Genomic DNA, 19,642 nt, shown 5'->3' with positions numbered 1-19,642 from the left:
AATGTTTTTTTCAGCCCTCAAGCTCTGTATTCCTTTATTGGCGTCCATTTCATGTGTTCAGGCTTGCTACTTAATTTGTAATATAGTTTTGAAAACGGTCCAATGCAATGAAATGTAGATTACTGCTGTATAGATGACGTAAGCCAGTTAACATTATGTAACAGTAAGGTTTCTTGAATATATCACATAGCAAATACTCGTAATAATTATTAATCTTTCAAAACATGACATAGATTGTAGAACGGTTTTGTATTACAATTACATTTGCTATTATTCTAGCAAGTAAAACATATTATATGTAGGCCAACTATGGTAGGTTTATGCACAAAAGTTGATTCTCTTGTCAGATTTGAACCACTGTATGAAAGAGAAGAAATGCAGCCACATGTGCGTTCCCGTGGATCAAGACTATTCCTCGTGCCTGTGCCCGGATTACACGGGAAAAGCTTTATCGGAGGATGAATCCACTTGTGTCGGTAAGAGTTATTTGGTTGTGGAACAGCATTGGACCAACTACCGATTACTCTGTAAATTATTTATGGTGATCGCGTAGTTTTGACATTTCTTGTAAATTGCTACATGTAACAGATTACAACCCATTTACCGAATGTGCTACAATACTTTTTACAATTTCGTTTTCTATTTGAATTAGTTTTAACATGTCCTGTAAATTGCTACATCTACCTGTAATCAAGTAGATGTATTTACTTTTCTTGATTGCTAACAGTACGATACATTAACCAATTCTACTTTTTGAAACTGCTTCCTTACTGTTCAGATCTTAGTTGTCCGCTTGAAGCACTTTTGACAGTTCTTTGAAATACTATGTCTACTTGTAATGGAGTAAAATTTTATGACATTTCTGTTAACCTGCCAAAAGCATGCGACCCTAACTACTTACTCGGGCAATTTTCAGACCTTTGATTTTCATCTTCGATTAGTATTGACATGCTTTTCTAATGATTACTTTCAGAATTGAGTGGAAATTCCTGTTGTTACTTGTACTTCTGAGTAAAAACACCATCTTGATTACTTCTTGCTGGCTCACAGCTATTTATTTGATTCCAATTTTTTCCAGTACCTGATCAATTCATACTGGTGGCGGATGTCAACAAAATAGTGATGGTTAGCGAGAGCCCAGAAGACCCTTCCGTGTATATGGTGGTGCGGACCTTCGACGATTACAGCAACATTGTGGCGTTCGCCTACGACGCGTTGACCCGATTCATTTATTGGGCCGATAACGGGAGGCAGAGGATATGCAGGAAAATGCTGGCGTCCCCGTTTGGTACCGATGGTGGCAGGACAGATGATATTGAGATTATATACAAGCAAATAGGTGATTGGGATTACATGTTTGGGAGTGGTCGAGTATTCATTCTAATGAGACTTACAAGTTTGGAAAGTTTAGTTTCCATCATATTTTCCACTGAGGAAACCATGGAACCTCCATTGGCCGTATCGTAGCATACGAAACACATAGTACAAAGCTACAAATATCTGTGAAATCGTGATAAACCCACAGTATTATTGCAAAATGCAAAGTTCTGACAATTAGCGTACTGATCGGAATCTCGTGTCTTCAGAGAATGTGGAAGGGATGGCTTTGGATCCGGAAAGCCGTCTCTTGTATTGGACCGACAGCGTGCTGGGAACGGTGGAAGTGTTGGAATTGACTGGATTCTTCCACGCCACAGTGATCGAATATCTCAACAGTCCGCGGGCTATATCGCTGGACCCTTCTGTCGGGTTTGTGATGTCATTTATGAATTGCAGCGTCAGAGGTGGTCATTCGTCAGTAATCAAGTATTTCTACTTTTCACAGTAATCAAGTAGGTTTCGCTTACTTGTATTACTTACTCAAGTAGTGTTGTTTGAAGGGCTTCTTGGAGGCACAGAACTTCAATACGCAATTGGATGGTATATTGATATTGTAATAAACCTCAATATTTTCGGCTGACACTTATCAGGGGTAATCGTTATCAACTAGTAGAGAATTGGAAAGAACATTGTACATCAACAATCGTATCACAAAATATCACCTCAACGGCATGGAATTTCGACTAATCGGAGCAAAGAGCTTAAGCTCAATGTGTGTTGTTTTTAGAATAATTCCAACCTTACATTTGATTCGAAAACCACCTCATTTACAGTTTCCTCTTGTGCGGAGGGTTGTAGTTTTTGGATATGTCTTTATCACTTTTGTGAGTTGCATTGTCTTAAAAACAGCGACATAGTCTATGTATCACAGTAACTAAAATACGAAAATATGGAAAAATGACTAATGATGCCACAAATAGCTACAACATTCGAATACATATTTAGCTACCACGATACCTGGGCCCTTTCACGCGGCAAGCACCGTAAAACTTTATTTTCCACTTTTTGAAATGTTTATTGTGAAGAGTAATTCGTTTTGCATAAGACACTGCTAAGCAGAAGTGGAATCGATCTGAAAATATGACCGCACGAGTAAGTAATATGTAAGTGAGCAATACCTACTTGAGTACCACTCTGTTAAGGAGTACTTCTGTCGTTTCCTCCTCATCAAATGAACCTGTACACATTAGGGCTGTTCAATTATAAATTTTGCTGCCACAAAATTGGTAAATATTTATTATAGATCTATACACAATACATACTATGTTTGGGAATTCTAAATTTTGAACATTTATAGCTCCGCTTCTACGGGTTGGAATTGAGTATAATTTGCTGCGCATCGTTTTTTGGACAACCAAACGATTTCATGGGGTAGCCAATAAAATTTGAAATTTTTTTGTATAAATTTTTATCAAATAAATCCAGAACTTTTTTCTTATATAGCAATGCTTCTATAGGTTTGAATTGAGCCAAATTTGGTGTGTATCGTTTTTTTTAGGTAACCTAACAATTATATCAAGTAGATAGCAAAATTTGCAAAATATTATTGATTTTATAACAGTTCTGGCGTTGGCGTACATAGTCTATGATGTCCAAACTTGATTTAAATTCATTGAGGTGTACATTTTTATGACAGCGTTCTCTACTGGACCGAGTGGGGCCGTGCCGCGATGCTGATGTCCGCAAAAATGAATGGGGGTGACCCGCGCCCTCTCATCACCTCTGGCCTCCTGTGGCCTAACGGACTTTACTACGACATGGGTGACGACAAGATATATGTGGCCGATGGCGGTCAGCTGGAAATTAAGTCAATCTCGGCTTATAATACGTTTGAGGATACTTCAAGTAAGAAAACTGATTATACGGGTTGTACAAAATAATGTTTTGAATTTTACCCACCACCCATCAAATTATGTAGTTGCCAAAAAATTTGTTTCAATCTCAACCTGGATTAGAAAGTTTTGGTTTTACTAGTAAAAGTTGAAGTTTTTTTCTCTCATTTCATTGGCTACCGATGAAATTGTTTGGTTGCCTAAAAATAACTACGGTTGCCTAAAAATAACTACGGTAACAGCCTAGTTATTGAAGTAGAAAGTGTAGACAGTAATACAAAATAGAAAGAATCGAAAATGAGTGGATTTCCCTAAAATTCCATTTATTCCAAAGTTTCCGGCTCCAATAGCTTCGCTTCTACCGGCCGAAATCAAGCCAAGTTTGATGTGCAGTGTTTTTTTGTGTGCACCTAACTTCAAAATTTGAACGGAACCTACTGATTATTAACACCCGAGAAGATTGTGAAATACCTACTTTCAGGAATTGACGCGCTCGACTATTTTAATCTCAACGGGACCGTCGGTCATATTTTCGGGCTGAGTAAGCTGGGACGTCATATACTATTCACGGACTGGGACACGGGATCCATTTTCAAAATGGGACCGATGAAATCGAGCGTGATTGCATCTAATTTAACGAGGCCCACGCAAATCTACGCTCACACGTCAACCACCATGTCGGAAGGTATTCCATCGGTATCATATGTAAAAGCTATCAGACATGGGGAATTACTGTAATTAACCAGGTCACAAGGTTCTGAGTCACAAGTCAATCTCACTTTTATAGTTTTGACTCGAGCCAAGTCGAGTCATTTTCAATTCACCACCGACTTAAGTCTGAGTGCCAATCAGTGAGTAGAGGCTCGAGTCCGAGTCATTGTGTTCACTCTTCAGTCTTGAGTTCAACCGGGTTCAACCCACTGTTTTCGACTCTGTTCGAGTGATTTAGCATGGCTCACAGTCATAATAGCGTTATTTTCCTCAGTTTTACCAGTTTTTAGCCCCATTTTTACAATTATCAGGGCTGATAGCTGAAATACCAATCATGTGGTAAGGCTTGCTATTCTTTGAAGTTGAAATGAAATTCTGCTCTTGTCCGTTCTATTCTCGAGTCATATGATTTGGTTCGAGTCATGCACCTTGACTCGAGTTGAGTCATACTAATGACTCGACTCATGTCCAACTCTAGTCACAATTTTCTGAGGACTCGAATTGACTCGACTCATTTTCTCAAATTACGGAAATGACTCGACTTGAGTCATTGCACGTGACTCGAACCAAGTCATATGACTCGAGACTCAGACGGCCAAGACAGACATTTCATTGTCATTTCGACCACACTATTGGGATTTCGTCGATCGGTACTGGTACTTGAAAATGCGACCAGAAACTGCTAAAAGTGAGGGAAATTAGTATATTATAAATGCGAACCATTCGATATCAGCAAACAGAGTTATAAAATGTGGGTTTAACAAGACTTTAACTGGAAACTGAGCAGTCAACACAATGACTTGGACTCGGACTTGAGTCATAATACCATGACTCGGACTCGACCCTCTACTAGCTGACTTGGACTCGGTCTTGACTCGGTGGTGAATTGAAAATAACTCGACGTGACTCGAGTCAAAACTATAAAAGTGAGATTACCTTTTGACTCGAGCTCCAACTACAATTACAAATCACGATTACCCCGTGTCTGCTTGCCGTATGCATGTCAACGTGGTTTCTAGCGCGAGACTGCGGATCTTGATTCCAATCTGATTCTAACGAAGACATATTGCCTATGTGACAGTGAAAAGCAAATGCAGCACGGCACTACACGACTGCAGTCACATCTGCATTCCGAGCGCCGGCAACTACAAATGTCTGTGCCCCGACCATTTGGTTCTGGCTGATAACCTGAAGAATTGTGTCAGACGTAAGTTCTAGGCACGATCCCATATTGCATGTACTAATGGACAAGTCTATCCGGTTCCGATAAAATAAAAGTGAATGGAGTGCTTTGGGGTTGAATCTAGTTTCTTGCATTGTAGTTAGTCGCGGATATGTAAAGGTTAGTTCTAGTTGCAACTTTTGGAAGTCGAGTAGTTCTAGCTTTACATTTTGAAAATCCGCTACTTGGGAGAAGTCTGTCTCCAAGACTACTGCACTATAACAAAAGTAATCCATTAAAATGTAATACAATTACTAGTGCAGAGGATTGAAAAATGGGGTGGCATTGATTTTTGAAAATCTTCAATGGGGACTTTTCGAATGTAATTGTATCTTTTCAGCCGAAAATCTTCACCTGTACACCACGACCTTGGAGCCGCCGATTGTGATAGAAGAGGAAGACTTTACGACAGTGGCATGGGCGGACGAGATTCAAACTGAGGCTTTGTATTTTGAAGAGGCCACCATTAGAGTAAGACTCGTGTAGTACATTCACAACTACATGTATTGCAGTATCATACATCAACTCGGAAACTTTTCTTTCAAGTCATATGACTCGAGACTCAGACGGCCAGGACTGATATTTTATTGTAATTTCGGAGAATAGTAAAGTAACCACACTTTAGGGATTTCGGCTATTGATACTGGTGCTTGAAAATGCGACCAGAAACTGAGGAAATTGAATGCAAATCATTCGATATCACCAAACCGTTATAAAAAGTGGGTTCAACAAGACTTGAACTGGAAACTCAGCAGTCAACACATTGACTTGGACTCGGACTCGAGTCATAATACCATGACTCGAACTCGACCCTCTGCTCGCCGACTTGGACTCGGACTTGACTCGGTGGTGAATTGAAATTGACTTGACTCGAGTCAAAACTATAAAAGTGAGATTGACTTGTGACTCGGGACCTTGGTACTTGGTTACAACCCTGGAGTTAAGCATTACCATTCACCGAGTAAAGCACTTGATTCAGTAAATTCTATCAGGCATATTCAGGGTGATTGCAATATGAATATATTATTCAATCGTATATTGAAGTTCGGTACTCTTAAAATTTTCATTGTCATTCTTAAACAAAATATTAAATTTAAAAATGGCACATTGTCAAAGGTTCAAAGAGTGCCAGAAACAACAACTGCAGCAAACTTAACGGAAACCACGACAGCCGCAGAAGAAACGACTTCGGAATTACGGATATCGATGACTACCACGCAAGCCACCACCACAAGTAACTAGACGCTAGGCTTGTTCAAAATGAATTTATTTTTTGAAATTTGATGGGCTACCCCTGACGTTGTTAGGTTTTCCCCAAAAACATGGAATACCAAATTGGCCTCAATTCCAAGCATAAAAAGCAAAGTTATTGGAGTGAAATATTCTGGATTTATCAGAAAAATGATTTTTTTCACCTTTTACAGGCTACATCATGAAATTGTTAGGTTGCCTGAAAATGCTGCACATCTAATTTGGTTTGATTACAATTATTGTAATTTTGGATAGTAGGTAAGGTTGAAATTTCTGTTGTGTAGCTATGTCGAAAAATTTCTCGGCATAGCTATAGCTATAGCTAGAGATAATAAAATTTCACATCGTAAATGCTAGTTATTTCAAATCCAAAATTGTCTGCTCCAATAACTTTGCTTTTAGGGGTTGGAATTCAGCCAAATTTGATGTGCTGTGTTTTCTAGACAACCCAACAATTTTAGGGGTTCGCCAGTAAAATTCCAAAAAGACTTCTTTATTGATAAATCCAAAATTTCTACTGTAATAACTTCGCTTTTAGAGGAATTGGGGCAAATTTAATATGTTGCCTCTTTTTAGATGGCCTAACCATTTTATGTGTTAGCCCAGTGGTTGTCAAACTTTTTTGTACATTTCCCCCTTGATGGTAGTGGAAAATTTCTCACAGGCGGCTTCGCGCCCTCTTCAAATGAATTCAAGTTAGCCCCAGTTTGAGAACCAATGTGTTTGCTACTAAAATTAATCCATTTTTTTATTTTTCAATAACTCCAAACTTCTTTACCCTAAATCTTCGCTTCTATTGGCTGGAATTGAACCAAATTTGGTATGCAGCGTTTTTGAGGCAACCTAGCAATTTTATGAGTTGGCCAGTAAAATTTGAAAAGTGATTTTTTTCAATAAATCCAAAATTTCTACTCTAACAACTTTGCTTCTATGGGTTGGAATGGAGTCAAATTTGATATGCATCATTTTTAAGGCAAACTAGCAACTTTATGGGTCAACGTGTGTAATTTGAAACTAGTTCTATTTTAAAATCCTTATAACACATTGAGTAGAAATAACGTCACTAAATGGAAATGATCTTTTCATCAGCGACGCTTCCTCCGCTTCCTCGATTTCCACTCTGTCAAGATCTCGCCAGCAACGAAACAGCAGAATTCAACGTGATTCTACCCGATGACAGAGCTACCGTTGACGTATCGGCAGACATGCTCCAGTTGCGCGCTTTAAACGTGGAAGACAAAGACCTGAACGTGTCTCTGGTGGATGCCGGAATGCACGTGTTTTATAAAGGAGTTCATCGGGTCTTGTTTTCCGCTACCGACAAATATAAAAGGACGGTTTATTGTAACGCGACGATCACTGTGAAAGGTGACTTTTCATCATTGTCTCCGTGGGAGTGATTCTAATACTCACTGATATTGCCGCATTTTGAGAAAATTCACTTTGTGTAAAGGTTTTCGGATATATCTTGACCCTGTGATAAACAGAAGAATGCATGGCCAAGTACAGGCTTGATCTACAATCCAATACTTTAGGTCTTCTAGGCTATGTCTTCATCAAGTAGATCTACGCCCTAAATTTTAAGATATTGACCGAACCAAGTCATACGACTCGAAACTTAGGACGCCAACACAGAAATTTTATTGTAACTTCTAAGAGTAGTAAAGTCACCATATAATTGGTATTTTGTCTATCAGTCCTGATACTTGGAAAATAGGCCCAGAAACTGTTACAAACTACGATATTATGAATGCGAAACATTGTATATCACTCGAGTAGAGTTGAAAAAAGTGGGTTGAACTGATGAACACAATGACTTGGACTCGGACTTGACTTGGTGGTGAATTAAAAATGGACTTGACTCGAGTCAAAACTATAAAAGTGAGACTGATTTGTGACTCGGAACCTTTAGACTTGGTTGCAACCCTGCGTTGTAGTGTATGTGGTCCGAAAGTGCACAAGCCCATCAGTTCCTGCCAGAAAACAAGTTTGCCAAAGTGTTACATTTCTCACGCTTCGTCTTGTCCAATCATTGAAATATTTGGACAGATAGAAGATCAAGTCCAATACAGCAGATTTCAACATTAAAGCGAAATTTCAATTTTTTTCAATTTCAGGTGCACCTTGCCCCTTAATCAGGGCCGAGATACAGCCGGAGAAATGAAAATTTTACAAAAACTTGATTCTTCCATCCGTTTGAGAAATGAATCTCAAAAAGTCACTCATAATTGTGTACAATTTGTCATTTTCCAGATCGGACCCCTCCGAAAGTGTTGAGCTGCCCTAAAGATCTTGACATAGAATCGTATGACGATAAAACTACAACCCAAGTTGCGTGGGAGGCGCCACAATTTGTTGACAACAGCGGCGAGACTCCCGTGGTGTTAGCGTCGCACCTGCCCGGAGAGTTTATGGACGGCATCCACACTGTAGAATATAAAGCCATCGATGATTCCGGCAACAGCGTCACTTGCAAGTTTATGATCGCGGTCATGCACAGAAGTGAGTTTTCGTTGATGCTTGAGAGATTTTGCTGCTCAATAACAAATCAAAACTCTTGAAATGACATTACGGTTATTATTTCTTCCAATTTGGAAGGGTAGTCTAGATGAAATGAACCCGAATGTTTTCGGCTGACACTCGTCAGGGGTAATCGTCAGAAACTAGTACAGAATTGGAAAGAACATTGTATATCAACAGTTGTATCACCAAAATCGGACATTACTAGGATGCCGACGATTACTCCAGATGAGTGTCATCCGAAAATATTTGGGTTTACTTCAATATGAATGCATTATTCAGTATTCAATTGTATTTTGTAGTTGTGCGCCTTCAAGAAGCTCTTCAAGTATACTTTTGTTGCAAATTAGAGTAAAATTAGAATTTCTATCTACTTCTTTTGCCAAATTAGATTACAACTACAATTACTGAATTGACAAAACGCTGGAGATGGAATGAAATCCTCAATTAGAAACAAAGGCAACCTATTTCAAAGTGACTTAACATGACTCGAATAAAAATTTGCTAAAACTACTGTCGTCACTCTGGAAATTTACCTGAGTTGACTCGTGTCTTGTCTTGAGATATATTGAAATGACTTGACATGACTCAAAATTTCATGTGACTCGAAGGGAGTGACTTGATCTCAACAACGTCTAAAAATCCAAATTCATTCCAGTGCAATCGTTATCTGTGGTGCAAGCAGACTCTGTATGCTAATATAATCTGATTTTGATCATTAATTCAGATAAATGATAGCGTAATGCGGTAATTTAATTTAATTTATGAAATGTTTCTTTACTCTCATTTTGATTCTAATCTAGTTTCTGGTTTTCCTGAAAATGCTACACGAAAACTGAATAGTGCGAAACAAGCCAAGCTTAGTGTACAGACATTTGTCATTCACATTAGAATGAACTGAACGCGATTTTTTTCTCGTATTTCAATTTCCAAGTTTTTGCGAATTCAGTCATTCTAATTCTAATCTAATTTGGAAAGAGACAGTGTAGCTATCATTTTAATTTTAAATTTTAATCCAGTTTGGAAACAAACAACTATCATGGTAATTCTCATCTAAGTTGGAAACAAACAGTGTAGCTATCACTCTAATTCTAATCTAAGTTGGAAACTAACAGCTATCATTTTAGTTCTAATCTAATTAGGAAAGAAACAGTGTAGCTGTCATTGTAATTCTAATCTAAATAGGCAAAAACAGCTATCATTCTAATTCTAATCTAATTTGGAAACAGTGTAGCCATCATTGTAATTCTAATCTTATTTGGAAAGAGACAGTGTAGCTATCATTTTAATTCTAATCTAAATAGGCAAAAACAGCTATCATTCTAATTCTAATCTAATTTGGAAACGGTGTTGCCATCATTGTAATTCTAATCTTATTTGGAAAGAGACAGTGTAGCTATCATTTTAATTCTAATCTAAATAGGCAAAAACAGCTATCATTCTAATTCTAATCTAATTTGGAAACAGTGTAGCCATCATTGTAATTCTAATCTTATTTGGAAAGAGACAGTGTAGCTATCATTTTAATTCTAATCTAAATAGGCAAAAACAGCTATCATTCTAATTCTAATCTAATTTGGAAACGGTGTTGCCATCATTGTAATTCTAATCTTATTTGGAAAGAGACAGTGTAGCTATCATTTTAATTCTAATCTAAATAGGCAAAAACAGCTATCATTCTAATTCTAATCTAATTTGGAAACAGTGTAGCCATCATTGTAATTCTAATCTTATTTGGAAAGAGACAGTGTAGCTATCATTTTAATTCTAATCTAAATAGGAAAAAACAGCTATCATTTTAATTCTAATCTGACTTGGAAACAACAGCTATCATTCCAATCATTCCAATTCTAATCCGATTTGGAAATGCTAAAGTATTCTGATTGCCAAATTCTAGGAGCAAGATGTTTGTTTCACTTTTCTTCATCGTACGCAAGACAATAACCCTTTCTTTTCCGCACTTTCCAGACACAAGATGCGGCAGTCCTTGGGTGCCTCCCAACAGCTACCTGACCTGCTATTCGGATCCCGAGACGGAGGACCAAGTGTGCCAGGTGGATTGCAGTCCTGGCTACGAATCGTCCTTGAAGAATCCCGCCATCAGATGCAGATCGGATTTGCGCGACGTCACCATCGATTGGTTGCCGTTTCTGGATGAGAATGTGTGCAAGAGTGAGTCAGGATGGGGTTCTTTCATCAGCAGTCGGATGTTTTGTTACTTTGCAACACATTGCATTTCTTAACATAGATGGTCAGTAAAGAAGCACCGAAATTTTCCAAATATAGTACGCCACATGTATAATACCCACCGTTAAAATGGTGTGTAAAGTCTGGGAAAAAGCATGTACCCTGCATTTGCAGTACATGAATAGTTATGTTTTAGGATTCAATGTCATTCTATTTTGCGATGTCACTGTTGAACAATCGTGACATAGCGATCGCTAATCATTATACACTTAGCCGCATTGTCTCTAAACGATATTAGATAGAAGCCAAAGCCTGCGAGGCCCGAGACGCAATAATTCAGGCCACCGACGTCTGGCGCACGAGGCCTATTGCAAACGCCATTGCTCAGGCCAACGATGATGTCGTGCGCGCACCAGGCCTGTTGGAGATGCAACTGTTTAGGACAGCGATTACATCTTGCGCACGTGGCGTGTCGTATATGCGATTGTTAAGGCCTGTTGTTGCGCAATGAATGAGCGAGGATTGCCACGCGCGTTTGCAACAACCGATGACCAAATTTCGCTCGACTACAAATGGCAAGCCAACTCAGCAGGAGATCGTTGCGCAGCGCAGACACTAGTTGGCAACATGCTTCTCGCCAATTGGTAGCGCGTAACACTGATAATGTGAATTACTGGGCATGATGGCTGAATGTGATGCGCGATTAAAACAAACACGAAGAAAGGTGTGATTTCAAGTTCTATTGCGGGGGAGTTTTTTTCAAGCTTGTTGTACCCATGCATAATACACACACACACCGATTTTAGGACAGAAAAATCGGTAAAATTTTGCGCATCATACGTGGAAAATTACGGTAATAGTAATAGTCGTCATCTTGACTTCTAGAACCTTAGCCGATTCTTCATCTACCGCAATTCTGTAATCTGACCTCTCCATGGATTGCATGGAAATAAAAATTTGACTCTATTACTAAATTTTCGAAATTTGACTGGGACAGCGCCGAATATAGTAATATAACATCCCTACACTAAGGCGGTGTATATGAGGTCGATAAAATGGAAAGAGTATAAAGGCATGTATAAAAGATGGAGTGGATAGTTGTATGGAATGAATGAAGGCTTCTGATTCTATGCACGGGAACATCTAGTCAGATAAATCTGAGTATCCTACTAAATCGTACTCGAGTACGTTCTGCTTGCTCGAAGCACGTGTCCAACTGTTCACGTCTTCCATTAACACTACTTTGACTTGAGTAGTTTTTTTAGGCGAATCAACTTCTTACAATAGAAGTTTTGAACGGTCGATTATATGTAGCATAAGTTTGCAGCACTTTTAAGAGTGAAGTTGTCTTCCATGCAGCCTACTAATTTGTGTGAAAATCTCGACGATGAAGATATCCTATCCACTTTCAGAGCCGGACATTGGCAATCCACAGCAAGTGGTCACGCTGGAGTATGTGTGTCCGTGCCAGCCCACGTCGGTTTACTACGATTACACGTATCAAATCATGACCAGGCGTCTGAGAGAATCCATAAGGTGCCAAACCAGAAAACACACTCTGGGACTCTGTATGGACGCGAAAAACAAGTTATTTCTGGAATGCATCGAGCGTTCCACCGTGCAGCTTATGATAAAGGTAAGCACGGAGCAATGGTCAATGAGCATGAGCATGCTCCATTTGTACGCATCAAGAACATGGGCATACTGTAGGAAAACGATGCATAACAAATTTGGCTCCATTTATTAGAGAAGAAAATTCTGAATGAAATGAAAAAAATGTAAAGAAAAATTCAAATTTCGCTGGCACAAATCACTTTTCTCCCAATTTTACAGGCTGTTCAATAAAGCTGTTATGTTAGCTAAAAATGGTGGACACCAAATTTGGCTCAGCTCCGACATATAGAAGCGAAGCTATTATAGTTTAAAAATATAAATTTCGTAACAGTAAATACATTTTTTCATATGTGACTGGAAACCCCGTGGAAATGTCAAGTTGTATAAAAATCCATGTAGGCCTATACAAAATTTGGCACAATTCCATCCTGTAGAAACAAACCTATTTGTGTTCAAGATTTAGGATTTCAAATGATAGTATTTACGGTAGGTGGTTCCGTATAAAGAATTTGTCACTACAAATCCAAAGTTTTTTACTCCAATAACTTGGCTTCTACTGGATCATATTGAGCCACATTCGCTATGCATCGTTTTTTGTAGAAATGAAAGAAAAACTTTCAATATTTTTAGTAAATTCAAATTTTCTGACTCCAATAACTTAGCTCTACAGGTCGGAATTGAGACTAATTTGCTAGGCATCATTTTTGTAGACAACTTGACAATTTCATGAGTCTGACGGTGAAATTAAAAAAAATATCGAATATTTTCAATAAATTCAAAATTTTCCAGCTCTAATAGCGGGGTCGGAATTGAGGCATTATTTGGTGTGCAGCGTATTTTTTAGCCGACCTAACAAGTTTATGGAATAGCCAGTAAAATTTGGAGAAACCTATTCGAACAACCCTATAACTCAGGCTTATTCGTTACATCAAACATTTTTTCCGAGACAGTGAAATTTAAAAAAATATCGAATATTTTCAATAAATTCAAAATTTTCCAGCTCTAATAGCGTCATTTCTAGAGGTCGGAATTGAGGCATTATTTGGTGTGCAGCGTATTTTTTAGCCGACCTAACAAGTTTATGGAATAGCCAGTAAAATTTGGAGAAACCTATTCGAACAACCCTATAACTCAGGCTTATTCGTTACATCAAACATTTTTTCCGACCAGGTCGACTTGGGCCGTACAGAAGAGGTGAAAACCATGCCGGAAGCGCGTCGTATCGTAAAACGTGCCGTCACGGACATCTTAGACGAAGCCATGGGCGGCAAATTGTCCGCCCGAGGTTCTGACATGAAGGACTATCAAGCCAGCGAGGAGGCCAAACTCAGTGGCGTCACTATTCTATGCAGGAAAGGGTTCAAGTCCGTGTCAGAGGGATGTGGTAAGTGGATTTGGTATCGTTATTTTCTGAGCCGCATTATTTTGGCTTTTTACATCACAAATCAGGATGGATCGATCCATGGTCTGTTTTCCTCGTCACTGCATGCAAAGAAAAAGTCTAGCTTTTTGATTTGTGGACTATTGAATTGAAGAATTACCATCAATCGAGAGACAATAAAAAGACTCACACAACACTCTCTTTTATTGCCATTACTAGGGCTTTTTTTTGACATGTCAAAATTTGTCAAAATTTTGTCAAAATTGTAGTGTTAGGTCAATATTTGTCAAAATTTTTCATAAAGTCAAAATTTTTTTGACGTCTGCATTTTGTTTGTATCGTAGATTTTGCACTGTCGGTGAACTTATCATTTGATATTTTACAGCTTGTAGCCTATTTCATAGGCCCACCGTTTTAAACGGCTAATTGTCTGCTCATCTTGAATCATAAACGGTCAAATAAAACAAATAGGTAGACATTCTTGTATTAAGAAGCGCAGGATGAAAAATTGTGACGTAGACAACATTTTCAGAATGAAGCAACACGGTGTGTCACCAGCACCAGCAGTTTACGCACTTGAGTGTTGTCAGCCTACAACTGCTGCTGTTGAGCGTTCTTGGCAAGCTTCTTAGTAACGACATGCACTTTCTACCCAATAGTGTAGGAAAGTATCTCTTGTTGTACTACAAATTTTTTTAAATATTTCTACCATAATACATATTGTAACCACTGGAATTCTTCATAGGGCCCGATTTCGTTAAAATATTTTTTTGTACATGTAGAAAATTGCCTGTTTCTAAGCCAAAAACGTTTTTTAGGTCAAACTACTTCGTTAGGACAGTCAGTTCCAACCAGAAATGAAGATAAGTGGTGCAATTTTAACATTACGTGGGAAAACACCTAATTTGCATACGTTAGGTCAAAATTTGGTCATAATTTGGTTTGTTTAGATCAAAAAAGTCAAAATTTTGATGTTTTAAGTCAAAATTTTGATGTTTCAAGTCAAAATTTCTTTTTTTTAGGTAAAAAAACCGCCTTAGCCACTACCTACCGAAAGAAAACTAATAGTACAAAGCTACAAAATACGTGATGTGGTCTAAGCAAATCTAATTTACTTCTGATTGTCTAATTAGAATAATTAGAGTGAAATGCCGATAATCTAATTGCAATCTAATTTGTGAACGCGTTTCTTTGATGTCATTTTCATTCCAATTTCATTTCTGGCTTTCCTCAAAATGCTGCAGGAGAAGGGCATCCTTTGAAATGACCCAAGTGTGTTGTGCAAGCATTTGCTATTCTCATGCCTACGAGAATCAGCTGTAATTGGATATAAAGTGACCGTGATTGTTGTTGTGTTTTTGTCTAATGTGTAATTGAATTAATGTTCGAGTTTCTGCGAATTCAGTAATTGTAATTTTAATCTAATTTGGAAAAGCTGAAAATTGTTCTTCTTATCCATTTCTGGTCACAAAGAGCAAAATTTGAATCTTTCCCTTTTTTTCTTATGGGTGTTGTAAAGACGGGTCAAAGATGTTCCAATCCTTCGTCTTCAAGACTTTACTTCTCTTTTAGTGGAATGTCCGCGTGGGTCGTACTGGCTGGACGGCGACTGCGAGTTCTGTCCGTTACATTCCTTCCAAGAGAAATCCGGGTCCGCCAGCTGCGTTCCGTGTCCGGGGGATCGCGGCACTCGCAATATCGGTTCAACGCATCGATCACATTGTGAGTTGGGCACACCGCAATGATTCCAGCACTCGTATCTGGATCGAGTGATAGTTCTAATGATTCGATTCAGTGAGAGATGGTTTGCTATAGTACTAGAACTACTCACTTTTCAAAACTCTCAATTAGAACTAAAACTAGAACTACTCACTTTTCAAAAATCTCAATTAGAACTAAAACTAGAACTGGAAGTACTTTTCAAAACTGGCAACTAGAAGTACCGGTAGACTCTTTTCAAAACCCAATACTAGAACCACTCATCAGAACTAGAATTCAAACTACTCAAAAAAGCAGTTGTCTACCGACCATCTAGATTGGTATTGTACAAGTGTGCAAGGATTCTATCTGCTTCGCAGGCGTCGAAATGGTTCGACAAGATGAAGCGTACCAGCCCGGCGTGGTTTTGATCGTGGCATCTGTGTTGGGTGGAGTTGTGGCAGTGGCTATGGGGATAACCGTGATCGCAGCTTGTTGGATGAAGAGAAAAAAACGGAAGCGAGCTGAAAAGGACGCAGAAGAGAGGCGACGTCGACGAGTGAGTTGCATTCTTCTCTCTTTTTCTCTCTTTTGTGTCTAGTAAAGTCTGGACAATGCTAGTCTGCCCTAACGAGTCAGCGCTCGAGATCACCGGACCACGACCGGATATAACGACTTCACCTGGCAAAACATGCCACTTCGTTTTCATGAAGGGTAATTGTCAGCAACTAGAAGAGATTTCAAACGAACTTTGTACATCAACAATCGCATATCACGATGTGAATATATGATTCAATTTGGTCAGTCAATTCATTAATAATTTGATTGATTCAAAATACTCCAAATTTGCGATAAAATGAGTTAGGTTAGGAGGTTGTCAATACTACTTATCTTTCCATCGAACATCCACATTTGCATATACCAGACCTGGGCAATGTGCGGCCCGCGAAAAGTGGCTTGGAATTCAAAATATAATATCTACTTTGGTATGATAATGCGCGGACTAAAGCCATAGGCTGTGTGAACAGATCCGGAAATTCTTTTCTTTGAAGCCTGTTTTTTTATGTGCCGCGATGACGTAGCCTACGTATTTCGCATGCATAAATCCGATTTAAAATAAAGCCAATGTAGCAAACTATACCGTAGCAATGGAAGTCACAAGATACCGTTTCCAAATAGTTTAGTAGTGCCGAGATATTAGTTTCCTGGGAGTAGAAGTAGAGCTAACCAATGTATTATAGGTTTAGCTGGCTGACTACTTAACCTGGAATCCTGTTCTCCTGGTGAGATCTTCTGAAGACACAGATATTACTCAAAACATACAGATATATTTCAGTCGTTGATACAATCAGGTTTAGCAAATGAATCTCTAGAGCATGGTTTACATGCCTTTATGAAGACTCGGGATAATTGAAATACAAAGTCATATTTATATCCGAATATGGTGCGTGAAATACACCATGTTGTCTATTACAGTGTACTCCCGCAATACAAACCTTCTTTGTTGCCAGTGTCACATTGCGCATGGCACAGTCTGTGCTTTAAAAATTGTTGTGTGATACGTTTCCAAATCCCCAAGTCTTAACATGTCAACCAATGACCAACCATATCATGTTCAACATTGTTTTGCATTATGACGGCAAATAGACACTATTTTTGTGAATTAACGGTCACTTTCTCATTACCTACTATCGCTATCAATTCATCCACTGAGCAGCATGTAATAACAATGTAATTCACTGCTTTCAATTAAGATATAGAATTTATACGCTGCAGAATTTAGTTCAAATTTATTACTCAGCCCGCGAATGCATTTTCTGCTTTTCATTTGGCCCGCGGAGAAAATGATTGCCCGCCCCTGGCCTAGACCATGAACTCTCTTACGACAACATTCGGAAAAATACATTACAAACTTTTAAAGCAATTTATAATTTGATGTTTTATTTTCTAACTAATTCACAGGTATCCTAGTTCTTGTATTTAGAATTGATAAATAAAACTAATGTATTCGGCGGCCGGTGGTGGACAAGCACTGACCTAGAACCTGTAAATAAGAAAAAAAATGAAAAGTAACGGAACAGAACATAAACAAACATTGTATATCAACAGTTTATATACAAGACAAGATAGTGTAATGCTGGAGAGTCCAGATCTTGATCAGTAGGACATGGGTTCAATCCCCAGCCGAGTCAGACCATAGACCTTATAAGTGACACTGGTATCTATGGCTCCCCCCGCATGGCACTCAACATTACTGGAATAGCATGGACGGGTGGTGCTAGACCTAGAAAGCCTTGCAAGGTTATATCTTCACCTTCCTTGTCGACATATGCACATCATGCACTCATGGTATGCATTTGCACAGATCTTGTGTGTATGTATATCATGAGGCGGCGTTAGGGTTGTTCAGAATTGACCGACTTTCAAAAAGTCGTGGTTTTCAGTCCGATTCCCATGCCTTATACCATAAAAACATATTCTAGCTACTTTTTTTCGTAATTCATCCCTTGCATCCGTGTGCATTTTGAGCTGGAAGAAAATCGGCTAAAAATAGGGGATTCCCCTAAAATTTGTGTGTCGCCATTCGGACTAGGCTAGTAAACGTCATATATAAGCTGGGTTTATGCAGCTATTGCGGTTTGGAGTGCTACATAACCTTACTACAGAAAGTATTGCCGGTTCAGAACACCATTTCATGTCCCACACTCCCTTAGAACTCCTCAAAACTGCCTGAGACTGATAGTCATTTTGTTGGATCACATATCCTACACTCCTCAACCCTACCCGAGATTGTCCAATCAATTTCCGGGATCACCATGTGCAAGAATACAACTGTGAATGTATCATTCACTCACAGCCACATTTAAACATCACATTGTTCACAGGAAACGAAACAATAAGGAAAAGAAATAGATCAACTTGGCAAATACTACTTAAATCAGGTGGATGAAATGGTTGCTTTAGAGAAATCGGCATATCTGTTCCCGTGATCTCCCACTGCTTGTAAGAGGCTCGCCCGCTGTTCTTTGTCATCTGTTTTTAAAGCATCAAAGTCGGTATTCAATTTTACCAAACGCTCTGCTGCGTCTTTAACTACTTCAACACTACGGTATTCACAAATTCTTAAGCAGTCACAAAATGAGGATCAGTATGCCATTCCAAAACTGGAAGACCCAACTAATCATGTTCAGTATGTATAGCATCGAATAGACACCACGATTCCGGTCCAATTAAATCAACCATACTCATTGACTCAGAGACAGAGATTAGACTCAGAGGTACACATCTGCGAAATTGTTCAAGAATTGGCATTTGCAGCAATTTAGCAGCCATCGCTTCCTTCACTTTGTCAGGAATCTTTGGTTTAGCCAAATCTGTGTTTTCAGGGCCTTCACTTCACTTCCAGATCTCCCGGATGACTAGTTCATGAATATGATGGCGACAAGCACTGTAGAAAACTTTCCGGTTTATCAATTCTTCAAGTACCAGAACAGCACCTTTATTTTTTCCATTGTTTGAGGATGTTGTGTCAAACACTATAGCTCTGACATTTTTGTTAGATAATAAAGTTCCAGCAGTTCAAATGACGGATCAACCCGTAATTTCCTGTAGCACTCTCAAGAGTTCGAATGCCAAGAAGTTTGCCCTTCTCAAATGCGTTGGAACACGCAGACGATGCCAGCACTGCCAAGGCCTCAAATTGCTCTCCTAAACGACTCCTAGTGAGCTTTCCATTCCAGTGCAATGAGATGTGCTTTGGTGGATCGTTTGCTATTTTTTCAACAATCGACTCAGAAATTTTAAAACGATTTGCAATGCGTCGTTGATAGGTTCCAGATCTTGAAA

The 19,642-nt window shown here is 38.8% G+C and overlaps 1 protein-coding gene across 2 annotated transcripts in view; it reads left to right on the top strand.

The window, feature by feature from the left end:
- Positions 1-19,642, top strand: part of LOC145443441 (uncharacterized) — a 55,113-nt gene that overhangs the window by 20,928 nt on the left and 14,543 nt on the right. For both annotated transcript variants that reach the window (XM_080321407.1, XM_080321408.1), the window contains 15 exons: positions 348-476; positions 1,079-1,339; positions 1,587-1,749; positions 3,017-3,225; positions 3,694-3,897; positions 5,005-5,130; positions 5,486-5,616; positions 6,262-6,379; positions 7,486-7,764; positions 8,650-8,898; positions 10,885-11,088; positions 12,516-12,739; positions 13,888-14,101; positions 15,671-15,820; positions 16,177-16,355. In XM_080321407.1, coding sequence (XP_080177533.1) covers positions 348-476; positions 1,079-1,339; positions 1,587-1,749; positions 3,017-3,225; positions 3,694-3,897; positions 5,005-5,130; positions 5,486-5,616; positions 6,262-6,379; positions 7,486-7,764; positions 8,650-8,898; positions 10,885-11,088; positions 12,516-12,739; positions 13,888-14,101; positions 15,671-15,820; positions 16,177-16,355 — 2,840 coding nt within the window. The remainder of the gene's footprint in view (positions 1-347; positions 477-1,078; positions 1,340-1,586; positions 1,750-3,016; positions 3,226-3,693; positions 3,898-5,004; positions 5,131-5,485; positions 5,617-6,261; positions 6,380-7,485; positions 7,765-8,649; positions 8,899-10,884; positions 11,089-12,515; positions 12,740-13,887; positions 14,102-15,670; positions 15,821-16,176; positions 16,356-19,642) is intronic.

The sequence above is a fragment of the Botryllus schlosseri genome, chromosome 7 (assembly GCF_051294905.1).
Source record: "Botryllus schlosseri isolate E-star chromosome 7, Bs_hap1, whole genome shotgun sequence".
Classification (NCBI taxonomy): Eukaryota; Metazoa; Chordata; class Ascidiacea; order Stolidobranchia; family Styelidae; genus Botryllus; species Botryllus schlosseri.
Note: the sequence above shows the minus strand (reverse complement) of the source record. Positions and strands in the feature narration are given on the sequence as shown.